The sequence below is a fragment of the Rhinatrema bivittatum genome, chromosome 6, assembly GCF_901001135.1.
Source record: "Rhinatrema bivittatum chromosome 6, aRhiBiv1.1, whole genome shotgun sequence".
In the NCBI taxonomy this organism is placed as follows: Eukaryota; Metazoa; Chordata; class Amphibia; order Gymnophiona; family Rhinatrematidae; genus Rhinatrema; species Rhinatrema bivittatum.
The window spans coordinates 357,015,267-357,032,089 of NC_042620.1; the positions used below are offsets into that span (position 1 = coordinate 357,015,267).

General features: G+C 48.7%; 1 protein-coding gene across 1 annotated transcript in view; it reads right to left on the reverse strand.

Annotated features, from left to right (window-relative positions):
• The window catches only part of THOC2 (THO complex 2), a 780,683-nt gene that overhangs the window by 144,724 nt on the left and 619,136 nt on the right, over positions 1 to 16,823 (reverse strand). The window contains exon 28 of the mRNA XM_029607862.1: positions 1,098 to 1,229. Coding sequence (XP_029463722.1) covers positions 1,098 to 1,229 — 132 coding nt within the window. The remainder of the gene's footprint in view (positions 1 to 1,097; positions 1,230 to 16,823) is intronic.

Genomic DNA, 16,823 nt, shown 5'->3' on the forward strand with positions numbered 1-16,823 from the left:
TGATACCTTGACAGAAATGGAGTTGAAGCTTGGTGCAACAATGGAGCAGAAGGCCTATGTATCAATGGGGTCATAGGCATGGTAGAATGCCTGTTTCGGTGCCAACTTAAGCTTTGGCAGCACCAATTGCACCACCAGCAGGGCTCAATGACCCCTCTCAACGCTTTTGCATCTTGCTTGACCCTGAACTATAGTGGATCCAGAAACCAGCACTGCAGTTGGGAGAGCTTTGACTTAGGAGCTCCTGCTTGACTGGACACAGAGGGAGCCCAAATAGGCCCATCTCCAAAAGGTCAAATGACTCCAACTTTACACAGACCTGTGAAGTTCTTCCTTCTTTCAGGCCCTGTTCCTCTGGGACCTCAGCAACATCCAGCCACAGTCATAGCAAATGGCTGAGATATAGACTGGTCTCAAGCATCTTTCATAGCCATTAATGATGGTCATCTTGTGATCATGTACACAGTCCTTCAAACCACTCGAAGTGGCTTCTTGGTGTTGGTCATGATCTTTTTTTTTCTTTTTGGTAGCACTGAAAAATGCTGTTGAAGCGCTGCCAAGGCAGCAAGGCAACTCGAAGCGAGCTGGAAGGAAAAACTTTGAAGAAATACAAGGCACCTCTGAGAGGAAGCTAGGACAAGAAAAAGACAGAAGGACTCATGAGGCACTGTGTAAGAAGAACTTCCTGCATATACTCTGCAGAGATAGAGAGACGGGGTCGTTCGGTGCCACTGGATATCACCACATGTCATGGCTAATTCAGCTCTGCTTGTCAGGGAAATAAGTGTTCCATATTTATCTTTTCTACCCCACTCATGATTTTATAAATTTCTATCATGTCTCTTCTCCAAGCTGAAAAGCCTGAACCTGTTTAGCCTTTCTTCATCCAGGAGCTGTTCCACCACCTTTATCATTTTTGTTGCCCTTCCTGAACCTTTTCTAGTTCTACTATATCTTTCCTGAGAAGGGGCAACCAAAACTACACAAAAGGTGTACCATGGAACAAAAAAGAAGCATTATGACATTCTCAGAGAGGGCTTTAAAAGAATTAACCACAGTGGAAGACAAATCATTTTATGTTCCTAAGTCCAGTTTACCTTTGTTAATTTATAATGCCATTTGTGGACCACATGTCGGAAGTTTTCATAATCTAACTGATCAGCTTTGTTCCCACCATCAAATCCAGTTGCCCTTAATATGGTAAGGAAGCCTGGATAATTTCCACATTCCTAGGAAAACAAATGCAGTTGAAAACTAATGAAAAATTATATCTGCATAATTATGCTAACACAGCAAATATATGTAAGAGTTGAACAGCATTCACACATGCTTTACAAAAAAATGTTTAGCACTGCTCTTACAGTCAAAAAGATTAGCGCTGCTGCAGTTTAAAATATACTGTTAGAGGATTAGCCTGACAGCAAAACAAAATAATTGTGATCTGTGGCACTACATATTAAAGCGCCTCTCAAACTATTCACTCGTGCGTTTGTGGAATCCTTTGATTTGTCTAAGATGAAAGTTTAACAGTACAGAATCTTTCAACTTAGTATGTAAGTTTCATGTGGAAAATGTCAAAGATGCTCTTGAGGTTTGTAGTTTGTCTCTTTGTGATTGTGACACATGAGATATGAAGTACATGAGCTTCCTGAAGACTGAATTTAATTTTTCTGACTTGAACAAGGGATGGGCAGAAAAGCAATTTTTGTGAAGAATGCAAGCATTGATATAAATGATTATATCTGGGGCAGTAGTTTGCATCTATATGCCAATGAGATGGCCCAAAATGTAATAATATTTCTTTCAATGTGTCTCTGCATACTTTTGAGGGTGACAAATAATGCACAAAACCAGGACCAAAAAAAGGGTATCTTGAAAAGTATACATGTAAAACAGAATTTTGGGAACCAAAAATACTCTTACACAACAGAAAATGAACTCTTAAAGTGACTGCATGCTTCATGCTCTTCTAAAAAAAAAAAAAAATATGATAAACCAGATACAAACCTCAGACTAAGAAAATAAGCTATAAATTATTACTGGGGGGGGGGGGGGGGAGGCGAGGGAATTCTGCATCATTACACAATGCAGATTTTGTGCTAAAATCCTCCACACAGAAACTCCACACAGAAACACAGGGCCAAAGGAAGAGAAAGCACCGAGAGCATCACTGGTGCCCATTAAGTCCATCGGTAACCCTCTCCTTGTTCCAATACTCATGGCTGCGGCCTTTGGAACTGCGGTAGCTTCTGGCACCGCACAGCACCCTAATTCTCATATTGGTCTTTTGGGAACAGAGCAACTCTAATGCACAGAGAGCCATGCAATGCCAGAAAGGAACACTTGCTCCAAGGGCTGTGGCTGTGAGGATCAGGATAAGGTGAGGGATGGATTGAATGACAGGAGGAAGGAAGTCTGCCGGAAACTGCTGGAAACTCACTAGAGATGGGAAGGGGGTCTGCAGGAGACTGACTTGCAGTGGGGAGAGGACTGGAGCCTGGTGGTGGGGGCAGTTTGAGATTAGCTGTTGGGGACCACTGTGCCCGGGGGGGGGGGGGGGGGGGGTAGTAATGAGCTGGGAATCTACTGTGGAGGGAAGCTGGGAACAAAAAAGTGCATACTGACAGAGCCACAATCTAGGAAGGATGAACCAAGGGCAGAGAGAGAAATAAATGAGCGTGTGGTGGGGTGTATGACCTAAGTCATGAAAAAGCCTGTGCTCAGGATGAGCTGCTGAAGGGAGAGAGTGTGAGATAGTAGAGATGAGCTAGTACAGGGAGAGAACAGAATTGGGGGAGTAGAGGGAAGGTTGGAGGAAATGCCCCGCACTGTGGAACAAACTACCAGCAAAACTCAGAACGGATCCCTCATCACAGAACTTCAAGAAATCACTAAAAACCTGGCTATTCCAAAAAGCCTATCCAGCCAACAGTTAACCCCACGTCATTGTTAAACAACCCCTAACAATCAGAACTCTAACCCTGCACATAACCTACTAATGAGAACACATAATAGTCCAATCAAAAATCCATACTGTTTCAATAACGTTTGCTGTTATATTGTTAAGATAATAAGTCGCTTTTGCTTTTACAATGTTATGTTATAATTTTTAAAACAATACTTCGCTGTAGTTTTACAATGTTACAATGTAAAGGTAATATGACCTGTCGTCACACTATCTCACAAGTTATCATGTAAACCAATGTGATACTCATGTATGAATGTTGATATATAAAAACAAATAAATAAATAAACAAACAAAATAAACATGTCTATGGTCATACGATTAAGGCTTCTAATGTCTGTGAATCTAATTTGGCAATCTTTGGAGCCCAAGATAGTCTGTAGGCAGCATAGACTTCTTTCAACTGCTGGCATTTAAAACAATCACCACAGACACTGCTGCAAGAAGTTAGTGCTGCTTGCAGCCTGACATTCCAAGGATTCCATAGTTTGCCAAATAAAAATCACCAAAAACCAGAAGCCCTAGTTATGGTGATAATTATTGTACTCCAAGGGAAATTATGCTCCAACACCTTAAAAATTATGCATCTTTACGTACTGCAATTTAAATTAATTACGGTACTACTGAAAGACAATTATATTATTGGATTACTTTGAAAAATAAAGTATGCAGAATTGCTGCAGAGCTTTAAAACAGTATGTAGAATTTTTAATTCTTTGGCACAGAATTTGCCCAGAAGTAATATATTAAAATCAGAAGTTTTGAATCCATTATGCTGCAAACACTAGAACACCCTTACTGCTGCCTGATATATATACAGTAATATTTCAAGCAAACATCATTGCTAACAATTAAAATGCACTAACCCATCTTATGTTATAAGGCCTACTAAGTGCTACAAATGATCCCTGTCCCAAAAGGTACAAAATGGAAGGAACACAGACACTGAAACAAAAACAACAAAAAAAAGACTAATATAATATGGAAGCATATTTGACAAATTTCTTTCTGATGTACAGTAGAGTCTTAACATTAGCTGTCTAAAAAATATTGAGAATTTGCTTAGGAATATATTACTAAAAACAATGGTTTGGACTGCAGCTATGCCCAGAAAGTGAGATTCTCCATTACCCAGTCCATGGGCAGCCAAATCACTAACAGGTCGATCCAGTAAAGTGTGCTCCGTCGGAGCGCACTGTCACCCTGCTCTGGACGCGTGTTTTCCCTTACCCCTTATTCAGTAAGGGGAGGAAAACACGCGGCCCACCCGCGGCACCTAATAGCGCCCTCAACATGCAAATGCATGTTGATGGCCCTATTAGGTATTCCCGAGCGATCCAGTAAGTAAAATGTGCAGCCAAGCCGCACATTTTACTCTAAGAAATTAGCGCCGCCCAAAGGTCGGCGCTAATTCCTTCCGGCGCCAGGGAAGTGCACAGAAAAGCAGTAAAAACTGCTTTTCTGTGCACCCTCCGACTTAATATCATAGCGATATTAAGTCAGAGGTCCCCAAAAGTATAAAAAAGTAAAAAAAAAAAAAAAAAAAATTTTGAATTCGGCCCGCGGCTGTCGGGCCGAAAACCGGACGCTCAATTTTGCCGGCGTCTGGTTTCCGAGCCCGTGGCTGTCAGCGGGCTCAAGAACCGACGCCGGCAAAATTGAGCGTCGGCTGTCAAACCCGCTGACAGCCGCCGCTCCAGGCCAAAAGGAGGCGCTAGGGACGCGCTAGTGTCCCTAGTGCCTCCTTTTCCTCGTTTGCACCGTGTCGCCTAATTTAAATACTGGATCGCGCGCACCAGCAAGGGGCCGGTGCGCGCGCCGGGAGAGCGGGCGTTAGTCCGCTCTCCCACGGACTTTACTGGATCGGGCTGTAAGGAAGCAGTTCCTTCCCATCAATAAAATGCTGATAGATTAGAGAAACGTGTCTGATGGGATTATATATTTAAAAAGAAAAATTCTTACTACCAAGACTAATAGTCTTGCATATTTTTTTGTTTCACAATGTTCAATAAACTAAAATATTTCTCATTTTCAGGATTTTAATACATTGAAGGGAGATCTTACACACTTATTTTGTCAAGAATATTATTGATTATGTAGAACCAAAAGCCATGATTTTGGAAAGGACATGTTTTAAAGAAGGGAAAAATAAATACATATATATATTTAAATAAACTGCACAGATTGTCCCAACAGTACAAAGGTTTAGCACATTGTTGACAATGAGAAAGGAAAATTAGTTCTTACCTGATAATTTTCGTTCCTGTAGTACCACGGATCAGTCCAGACACCTGGGTTGTGACTCCGGGCCAGCAGATGGAGACAGAGCAAAACTTGACGGGCTCCCTACATATAGTAAGGTGCCACCCACAGCCCCTCAGTCGAACGTACTGTCAAAGCAAAAACAAGTGCCCGACTAACTAACTATAAACTGCAATATATATGCTAATCCAGAACACACCCCTGGCAGAAAAACAGAAAACCAACAGAACCAGAGGCAAGAGGCTATATGCCAAAAACTCGCAATAATGCAGCCCGAAAAACAAACGAGCAGACTCTCTCACTCTTCATCGGAAGCAGAACAGACGGGCGGGAGCCTGGACTGATCCGTGGTACTACAGGAACGAAAATTATCAGGTAAGAACTAATTTTCCTTTCCCTGTACGTACCCGGATCAGTCCAGACACCTGGGATGTACCAGAGCAAATTACTGAGGGTGGGAAGCAGAGAGTCCCGCTCGGAGAACACTCGCTCCAAAACCCTGAGCCTCAGCTGCCTGGACCTCGAGTCTGTAATGCTTAGTAAACGTATGCAACGACTTCCACGTCGCCGCTTTACAGATCTCCTGCGAGGACACCTGAGAAACCTCAGCCCAGGACGTGGCCTGCGCCCTAGTGGAATGAGCACGAAGTCCCCGAGGTGCCAACTTCCCCTGCAGAAGATACGCTGAACCAATCGCCTCTTTGAGCCAACGCGCAATCGTGGCCCGCGAAGCCGCAGACCCCCGGCGAGTTCCGGAGCATAGGACAAACAAATGGTCAGACACCCGGAAGGCATTAGTCACCTCCAGATAACGAATGAGAATCCTGCGAACATCGAGTTTGCGCAAGTCTCTCGACCTCTTGTCCCCCGGATCCATGACTGAAAAACCAGGCAGGTCTACGGATTGATTCAAGTGAAAAGAGGATACCACCTTGGGCAAAAAGGATGGAACAGTCCGTAGGGAGACCCCGGTCTCCGAAAAACGCAGAAAAGGCTCTCTACAGGACAACGCCTGTAACTCCGAGATTCGACGAGCAGACGTAATCGCTACCAAAAATACGGCCTTCAGCGTAAGGTCTTTCAGAGTCGCGCGCTTGATTGGTTCAAAAGGTGCCCCACAGAGGGCTGATAGTACGCAATTCAAATTCCAGGACGGACAAGGGTTTCGGACAGGAGGGCGCAAGTGCTTAGCCCCACGAAGAAAACGCACCACATCCGGATGACAGGCCAAGGACACTCCCTGGACCTTACCCCTGAGACAACCAAGCGCAGCGATCTGGACCTTCAAGGTACTCCAAGACAGTCCCTTCGAGAGACCTTCTTGAAGAAACTCAAGTACCGCCGGCACAGCTGGACGTGTAGGATCTATGTCGCGAGTACCGCACCAGTCCTCAAAGACTGTCCAGACCCGCATGTAGGTTAGGGACGTAGACTGTTTCCGAGCCCTCAATAAAGTCGCAATCACGGACTCGGAGTACCCCTTATTCCTCAAACGCGCCCTTTCAAAAGCCAGGCTGCGAGACAAAAGTGATCCGCATCCTCCAAACAGACGGGTTCTTGTTGAAGGATGGACGCGTCCCCGTGAAATCGAAGCGGAGGCTCCGCCGCCAACTGAAGGAGATCCGCGAACCACGGCCGCCATGGCCACTCCGGTGCCACCAAAATCACCGCCGCCGGGTGCAATTCTATCCGACGCAGAACCTTTCCGATCAGAGGCCACGGAGGGAACACATAAAGTAACACGTCCGTGGGCCAGGGAAGCACCAATGCATCGACGCCTTCCGCGCCCCGCTCCCTCCGGCGGCTGAAGAACCGCGGAGCCTTTGTGTTGAGAGCGGTGGCCATGAGATCCAGGTGGGGCCGTCCCCACCTGGCACAGATGCGCCGAAACGCTACCTCCGGTAGCTCCCACTCTCCTGGATCCAGCCGATGGCGACTGAGGAAATCCGCCTGAACGTTGTCCACCCCTGCGATGTGAGACGCCGCTATGCCGCTGAGGTGCTGTTCCGCCCAGGCCATCAACAGACTCGCCTCCTCCGCCACTTGTTGGCTCCTTGTACCTCCCTGGCGATTGATATAGGCCACTGTGGTCGCATTGTCCGACAGAACCCGGACCGCTCGTCCCCGAATCCACGGGAGAAAGGCTCGTAACGCCAACGACACCGCCCTGGTCTCTAACCGGTTGATGGACCACAGCGACTGCCTGACTCGACCACCGACCTTGCACCGAGCGGCTCCCACAGACCGCTCCCCAGCCGGAGAGACTGGTGTCTGTCGTCACCACCGTCCAGGTGGGCATGAGCAGGGAGACTCCGCACGTCAAGTGGTCGGTGGAGAGCCACCAATGCAGACTGTCCCTGGCCCGGTCCGTGAGTGGCAGCGGTCGATGAAACTCCTCCGAGACCGGCTTCCAACGGGACAGTAACGCTGACTGTAATGGTCGCAGATGAGCAAAAGCCCAGGGAACCAAGGCGAGCGTCGATGCCATGGAACCCAAGACCATCAGATAATCGCAGACTAGCGGGCACCGCATGGACAACAGACGTCTCACCTGTCGCTGTAGCTTGACCACTCTCTCTTGAGTCAGAAACACCCTGGCCCTCTCTGTGTCGAACAAGGCCCCCAGGTACTCTAACCGCTGAGTAGGCTGTAGCTGACTCTTGGAGAGGTTGACTACCCAGCCGAGAGAGCGCAAGAGCTGTAGAACCCGGGCAATCGCTTGTCGACATTCGGCTTCGGACTTGGCCCGGATGAGCCAATCGTCTAGGTAAGGGTGAACCAGGAGCCCTTCCCTCCGGAGTTGGGCCGCCACTACCACCATGACTTTGGTAAAGGTGCGTGGAGCCGTGGCGAGACCGAACGGAAGAGCTCTGAACTGATAGTGCCTGCCTAGGACGCAAAACCTCAAATATTTGTGGTAGGACGGCTGAATGCCGATGTGGAGATACGCTTCCGTAAGATCCAGCGACGCCAGAAATTCGCCCGGACGAACCGCGGCCACCACCGAGCGGATCGTTTCCATCTTGAAACGCGGAATGCGAAGGCATCTGTTGACTCCCTTGAGGTCGAGGATGGGACAAAAGGAGCCGTCTTTCTTCGGGACCACGAAGTAAATGGAGTACCTTCCCAGTCCCCGTTGTGCCGATGGCACGGGAGAAATGGCGCCGAAATCTTCCAGACGTCGCAGGGTCGCTCGGACAGCGTCCCTTTTGAAAAGAGCCTTGCAAGGAGAGACGAGGAACTTGTCCCACGGTAGCCGAGCAAAATCTAACGCGTAGCCGTTCCTTATTACGCCGAGAACCCACTGGTCTGAAGTTATCTTGGTCCATTCCTGGTAAAACAAGGCGAGCCTCGCCCCCACCTGTGGGACGGCCTCTGGAGGCTGCCGCGAGGAACGGACCCTTCTCGTTTCATTGGGCCGACTTGGACCCCGATCCCGACGGGGTTCCGCCAGTCCTGTTAAACCTCTTCCCTCGAAAGGACTGAGACCATGAGGAAGGTCTAGCAGAGGTCGAACGGTAGGACTGTCCTGCCCTCGCCGATCTCTGCGGTCGCTGTCGCCGGTTGGATCGAAACCGGTTCCTTGGGGAGAAGGTCGAAAGATGCCTGGGCCTGTCCTCCGGCAATTTAAAAGCCTTGTTCTCGCTGAGGAACTGCATCAGATCGTCCAACTGCTTACCAAATAATAACTTTCCCTTGAAAGGCAATGAGCCCAGGTGGGCTTTAGACGTACCATCCGCCGCCCAGTTCCGGAGCCAGAGAAGACGGCGGGCAGAGACTGCCGACACCATGGCCCTGGCTGATGTTCTCAGCAGGTCGTGCATAGCGTCCGCGCTGTAAGCTATCACCGCTTCCAAGTGATCCGCCTGCGAGGCCTCCCCGGCGGAGAGGCCCGCATTCGCCTGCAAAGTTTGGGCCCAGCGGAGCCCTGCCCGCAACGCAAAATTACTACAAATGGCCGCCCTGACTCCCAGGGCGGAGACCTCAAAAACCTTCTTGAGTTGCACCTCCAGCTTCCGATCCTGGATATCCCGGAGCGCGGTAGCTCCGGTGACAGGAATCGTAGACCTCTTCGTCACTGCCGACACCGCGGTGTCCACTCGTGGGAGACGCAGCAATTCCAATACATCCTCCGGCAGAGGATATAACTTGTCCATCGCCTTACTCACCTTCAGGCCTAACTCTGGGGTATCCCATTCCCGGAACAGAATGTCGGATGCCGAAAAATGGAAAGGGAAAGCCACCGCGGGCCCCGCGAGGCCCAAGAGGACTGGGTCCATATTCGCCCCCTGACGGGTCTCTACCGGAGGGGCCTCCACCCCGAGTTCATCGAGGATCGCCGGGATAAGGGGAAGCAGCTTCTCGCGCTTGAAGAGCCGCACGACCTTGGGGTCATCCCCATCCGCCACTAGCGTACCTTTTTCTGTTCCCGGTTTGACTGGATCTTGATTATCGAGCCCCTCGGGCCCTTCCGCGGTCTCCGAGACCGCCCCCTCCTCCTCCGAGGAGGTAGAGTCCGTATCATAGTTCCGCGAGTTCCCTCGCGATGGCCTCTTTTCCCTGGGTGGACCCGGCGCTTTCGCCTGTCGGATCGATCTCTTCTGGGGTTGGGAGCGACCCTCCCTGCCCCCTGGGGCCTTCTGTGGTCTGTGTTTGGAACGCTTGTATTTTGCTAATTTTTTTAAAAGCAAGGCAAAATCTTCTGAGAAAGAACCCTCAGAATCGGAGGAGTCCTCCCTCGAAACCAAACTCCCCGCTTCCTGGGCCCCTGGGACCTCCCCCTCCGAACCGCGACGCTGAGGAGACAGGGGGGGCGGCTGGTCGCCATTTCCCAGGGCTTTCCTCGTTGCCTCCCTGACTGTATTCAAAATGGCCGCCGTTCCCGCGCTAAGCGGGAACGGATCGGCCCTGTCAGCTGCTGCAGACACGGCGCGTGGCGGCGATCGGGACCCCCGAGAACGACCCCCTCAACCGCCCTCCGAAGGCCCTTCGCCCCCCGACACGCAGTTCGCGCAAACACCGGCTCGTGAGACCCGCGCGCGCAGCAAGCAGTCCCCCTGGGCATCGCTGACCACAGGCACCACCAAAGTAAGTGAAAAATAAAGTTTCGCCGTTCCCCCGCGCAGCCCCGACGAGGAGAACCGGAGAGAGAAGAGGGAGAGAGAGAGCCAGCGCGTCAGAAAAATAAAGCCGAAACCTTTTTTTTTTTTTTTTTTTGTAATACTTAGCCGCTGGCCGAGGTACTGAAGACTGTCTGCTGCTGCGGGGGCGAGTGAACCGGGCTCCCCGGTGTCACCCCCGACGCTGCTGCCAGGCACGGCCGGGTCCTCGACCCTCAGCAGCGGCCTCAACCAGGGGCAATGATCCCCTCGGGATCTTGTAATCCCCCTGGGAGGCTCCACCGACGGGAGACTTCCTTCGAAGCTAAAACTTTTCCCAATCTTCTTCTTCTTTATCTTTTTTTTTTTTTTTGTAAATTAAGCTACACTATTGTAAAAATAAAATTCTCAAATTCCTTTATCCCTGACTAACTATCCCAGGGATCCCAGAGACTGTGGGTGGACCTGCCCCATCTGCTGGAGACAGAGTAAGACTGAGGGGCTGTGGGTGGCACCTTACTATATGTAGGGAGCCCGTCAAGTTTTGCTCTGTCTCCATCTGCTGGCGCGGAGTCACAACCCAGGTGTCTGGACTGATCCGGGTACGTACAGGGAATAAACCATACAAGCAATTTAAATAAACAAAATAAACAAAAGAGCAACCAGGTCAATGAGACAGCAAAATTATTATGCTCCACAGCCTCTGAAAAACAACTGTAGCTGAATCTGCATCTGTACTGCTTAATGTACTCAAGCGAAAAAAGAACAGAGACCAAAACCGGCTCTTCTACAATGTTTCCTGTCTCCATTATTTATAATTAAAAGCAATGATATTATTTAAATTGCAGGATGCTTTAGAGTTATGGCTATCAATACATATGGAACAAAATTAAATACTGTCAAGGGCTTCAGAGTGGATTCTGAGATGGCTGACGGACAGAGACGAGGCATCATGCAGAAACGTGAGGTGGAGACATGGTCAGTCAGGTAGATAGGCAGTGTTCATTCATAGGCAGGAGACAAGCACGGAACAGGGCAGGCAGCAGATGAAAGTAAAGTAGAGTCAGAGACCAGGCCAGGTCTCAGTTGGAATCAGGAACAGCAAGATGCCCAGGAACTTAAGGAAACAGACCTATTGCTGAGGTGTCTACCCAGAGGACTGAGCTTCCTTTTATATTAGAGCAGCGGTGATGTAATCAGTCTGCGCCACAGGAAATCCTGGGTGCTAGGGCTATAAAACTGGGAGACTGTGGTGGGTCCTTAGTCAGAGCAGCAGGATGCCGGAGAGTAGCAGGATGCCGGAAGCCATGCTGGACGGCCCCAGCAGGCTGCAGGTCACAGTGCTGAGCCCTGGAGCTAGTGGTACAGGATGCCTGTCTTGGTGCAGCACTGTGAGGTTGGCAGAATGTTACAGGCTCCTCCAAGATCCCTTTTTTAGGTTTATCGGGAAAAAGATGATGAAACCTCTTGATCAGCAACGGGGTGTTGAGCTTTTCCACTGGTTTCCACAACTCTGTTAAAGTAACATAGAAACATAGAAATGATGGCATAAAAGGAATAAATGGTCCATCCACTCTGCCCAGCAAGCTTATGGTAGTATCTGCTGCGCTGTGTAGGTTACCCCCATGCTTATCTGTTTCCATGCCCCTTCCAATTGATCAAGTAACGTTCATTTTTCACCACCGCCAGTATTTTCTTCAAAACCAACTGTGGACAGACTAGCAAAAAAACTTGATTAAAAACAGATAACCATTTCAATACTCAGCCAACAGGCAACCCTGAGCTCAGACAAGAATGTAAACACTAGACTAGGGACTGGCGTAACATTTACCAGTAATCCCTGTAACACGTAGGCACACAGGAGAATCAATATGCAATCATTTGGCAGCCAAGGGAGGGAAGCTAGATTCATCTGACTGTCCTAAAGAAAACGAAATTATCAGGAAAGTAGTAATTTCTCATTTCTTAGCATCCAGTCAGATGAATTCAGAACAAGTACCCAAACTAGTCCAGAATAGGGCGGGAGGCTGCCCGCAGTCCAGCCAAAACCACATGCGCAAAGGCCATGTCCTCCCGGGCCTGAACATCCAGACAATAATACCTAGAAAAGATGTGCAAGGAGGACCAAGTCGCAGCTCAGCAAATGTCGACAGGAGACAACAATCTAACTTCTGCCCATGACACTGCCTGAGCCAGAATGGAATGAGCCATAACCTGACTAGGTAATGGCTTCCCAGTATCCATATATGCAGCTGTGACTATCTCCTTAATCCAGCGAGCAACTGTAGCCCAAGAGGCTGGCTCTCCCTGTCTAGTAGCACTGTGAAGGACAAACAGGCAATCCGACTTCTGCAAAGGTTTGCAATAGACGTTACTTCTCTACATCTTTCTTTGTCCAGAGATGGCAGGGAGATGGACTGATTCAAGTGAAATTCAGAGACCACCTTTGGTAAAAGGAAGGAACAGTACTCAGCTCTACCGCCCCTGGAGTCACCTGGAGAAATGGCTTCCTGCAAGACAAGGCCTGCAATTCGTAAACCTTAAGCACAGAACAAATTGCCACAAGGAACACCATTTTCAATGTCAGCAACCGCAAGGACAGAGTATGTAGCGTTTGACAGGGCCTGCCAAAAAAATACAAAACCAAATTAAGATTCCAGAGAGGCACCAGAAACCGCAAAGGACGACTAAGATGTTTCACTCCTTTCAGAAAATGGGCCACATCAGGATGAGCTGATAAGGATCTACCATTTACCTGATCCCTGAAACAGGCAAAAGCCGCTACTTGTACCTTTAAGGAATTGAGAGCCAAGCCTTTATTCAAGCCATCCTGCAAAAATTCCAAAATGAGCAGAATCTTGACCAAGGAAGGAAGAGTACCTTGATCCTCACACCAGGCCTCAAACACACTCCAAATCCAGACATAGGCCAAGGAAGTGGAGAACTTTCTAGCTCTTAGCAAGGTGGAAATCACTGCCGCAGAGTATCCACGTTTCAGCAAGCATAGCCCTTTCAAGGGCCATACCATAAGACAAAATAGAGTTGGATCTTCATGAAGAACATGTCCCTGCTGCAACAGGTTCCTGTGTGCTGGAAGTCGAAGAAACAAATCCACCAGGAGCCTCCGCAGATCTGTATACCACAGTCTCCTGGGCCAATCTGGAGAGACTAAGAGCCTTCTGTGGTGATCGATCTTCCGAATCAATCTGCCCAACATGGGCCATGGAGGAAAGGCATACAGCAACTTGTCTTCTGGCTACTCCTGCACTAGTGCATCCATCCCCAATGACTTCGGATCTCTTCTGCGGCTGAAGAATTGCGGACCTTTCACACTGCGCAAGGTCACCAACAGGTCTAGGAATGGGAGACACCAGTGACCCCGAATCAGCTGAAACGCCTTCTCTCCTGTATTCAGACTCTTCCTGTTGAGAAAGCCTGCACTTACATTGTCTTTGCCTACAATGTGACAGGCTGAGATCATTTAGAGATGCAATGCTGCCCATTCTGTAAGTTGATCTACTTCCTGCAACACTTGTTAGCTCTTGGTACCTCCCTGTTGATTGATGTAAGCCACAGTCGTTGCATTGTCTGACATGATTCGGACCGATCGACCCTGCAGCCTGTTGCCGAACTGTAAACATGCCAACTGGACCGCCCTGGCTTCCAGCTGATTGATGTTCCAGAGACTCTTCTGCACTCCAGCGCCCTTGCGCTGTCAGCTCCTGACACTGTGCTCCCCAACCAAGGCGACTCACATCTAACGTCAGTACTAGCCAGTCCGGTGGGGATAGGGAAGCTTCCTTCCATAGATAATCCACCTGCAGCCACCACTGCAGTTGGGAAGAAACCTCTATCGGCAGGTGGAGCCAAATCGAATAGTCCTGGGACTGCAGATTCCACAGAGAAAGCAGGGAGCGCTAAAGAGAAAGCATAAGCACCATCGTCCAGGGTACCACTTCCAGGGTTACCACCAATAAGCCAAACACCTGCAGATAAGACCATATAGTCGGGCGCAGAATATTCAACAACAGACGGAGTTGAGCTAGCAACTTCTGAATTTGAGCTTTGTGTCGAACTGAACCCACAGGTATTCCAGCGACTGAGTAAACTAAAGACTGTTCTTAGCTGGGTTACCCAGCTGAGCTCCTGCAACAAGGAAATCACCATGTGAGTCACCAGGCAGCTCTCTTCCAGCAACTTGGTGTGAATCAGTCAGTCGTCCAAATATAGGTGCACTAGGAATCCATCCTCTCTCAACTCTGTCGCCATTACCTTGGAAAAGGTTCTGGAAGCAGTGGTCAGACCAAAGGGAAGCACCTGAAACTGGAAGAGATGTCCCAGAACTGTGAACCGCAGGAAGCATTGATGTTCTAGTTAGATGGGAATGTGGAGAAATGCCTCAGAAAAATCCACAGAGGTCAGAAATTCCCCCGACTGCACGGCCATTATCACCTTGCGCAATGTTTCCATGCGAAAATGCTTCATTCCAGGTTGAAAAAAAAGAGCCCTCCTTTTTTGGCACAACGAAATATTGCCCTATATTTTCTCGAGACATGGGCCTTGGGACCACAGCCCTCAGACTGAGGAGCCTTGCCAATGTACCCTCCACTGCCCGCTTCTTCTGCGGAGAGTGGCAGGGAGACTCCATGAACATGTCCCGAGGAACACTGCGAAACTCCATCGCATATCCTTCTCATATCACTTCCAAGACCGACTTATCCGATGTGATTTCGACCCACCTCTGATAAAAGAGAGAGAGACGTCCCCCTATCTCCTGTTCCCGGGGGTGGATTGGCAACCTTCACTGGAAGGTTCAGGAGGTTCCACTACCTAAGCCTGCGCCTCTTCTGGGCTGTCTAGGATGAAAGGACAGAGTCCTACCAAAGGGCCGAATCCTCTTTGTCAATCGTCTATAGGGTCGAAAACACTTGGATCCTCTAGCACAACCTCTCATGTTAAAGGAGCGCTGCGCCTGCTTCGTATCCTCTGGAAAACGAGGGACCGGAGATTCATCCTACTTACTGGCCAGTTTCTCCAACATGCTGCCAAACAAAAGCGAGCCGTTAAAGGGCAATTTGGTGAGGTTGGCCTTCGAGGTCACATCGGCTGATCAATTTCTCAACCATAACTGACACCTGGCCCCTACTATTAAAGCCACCCCTCTGGCTGAAGTGCAGACCAAATCACAGCCCGCATCTGCCAAGAAGGCAGCAGCTGGTTCCATAACTGCCCTGGAGTTTACCCAAGTCATCAACCTCCTGAGAGAGAAGCAAACAAGAGGGAGCCACTAAGGAACAACAAGAATCAATCTGCAAGGTCATTGCCACCACTTCAAATGCTTGCTTAAGGATAATCTCAATCTTTTTATCCTGAGCAACCTTCAAGGCTGTACCTCCTTCCATAGAAATAGTGGTCCACTTGGAGACTGCGCACACAAGTGCATCTACCTTCAGAAAACGTAAGTGCTCTCTTACCACTGGATCCAGAATGTTCAGGCCTGCCAAAAACCCGACCCCCATTGAAATTAGCCTCTGGGGCGCCCCACTCAAGATCAATCAATTCTTGAATGGCCTCTATCACAGGGAAAAAACAAGAATCGGCATCATCATCCGTGCCATCCGGATCTCTATTCAGAGGTCCCCGCTACAGCTCTAGGAGTACTCCGGCACTTAACAGAAGGTCCAGGCAAGGTTCCTACCTGGCTCCTCTGCTCCAGAAGCATTGGACATGGCTGAGGACTACACCTTAAGAAAGGACTGCAACCCCTGGAAAAATTCTACCCATGAAAAAGCCTTCACTAAAGAGTGTGGAGGGTAGAGATTGAAAGTACAGAGTATTGCAGATGAGAATGAATTTACTCAATCCTACATTTAAGAAGTAATATCTCAAAGAGATAGTAACTCAATAATATACCTGGACTTGATCAACATTACTCAAATAATGATTTTATTTATGAAATTGTAACCGAACTTTATTGGCACTTGTTAGAATGACGATATCCTAGATTTACTAACCTTAGTCTATGTGCCTATTTGTAAACCGTTGCGATGGCATATAACTTAGCGACGGTATAGAAAAGTTTTTAAATAAATAAAAGTAGAAGTATCCAGACCAGGAGGTACCTGAGATGTACTCACTGAGCTACCTACCCCTGCCGAAAAACCAGTTAGAGAGTTCCAAAATCAGGCTGAGCCGCTTTTACCCAGACCCACATCTGACTTGAAAGAATCAGGCTTAGTGAAATCAGAGGAAGACAAATCTCCTTGAGTATCCAAACAGCACTGGCACAAATTTGCACGCACTTCTGGCTAAGAAACCAAGCAGTGCAAAGAGAAAGATGCTTAGGCTTCTTAAGAACATAAGAACATAAGAAATTGCCATGCTGGGTCAGACAAAGGGTCCATCAAGCCCAGCATCCTGTTTCCAACAAAGGCCAAACCAGGCAACAAGAACCTGGCAATTACCCAAACACTAAGAAGATCCCATGCTACTGATGC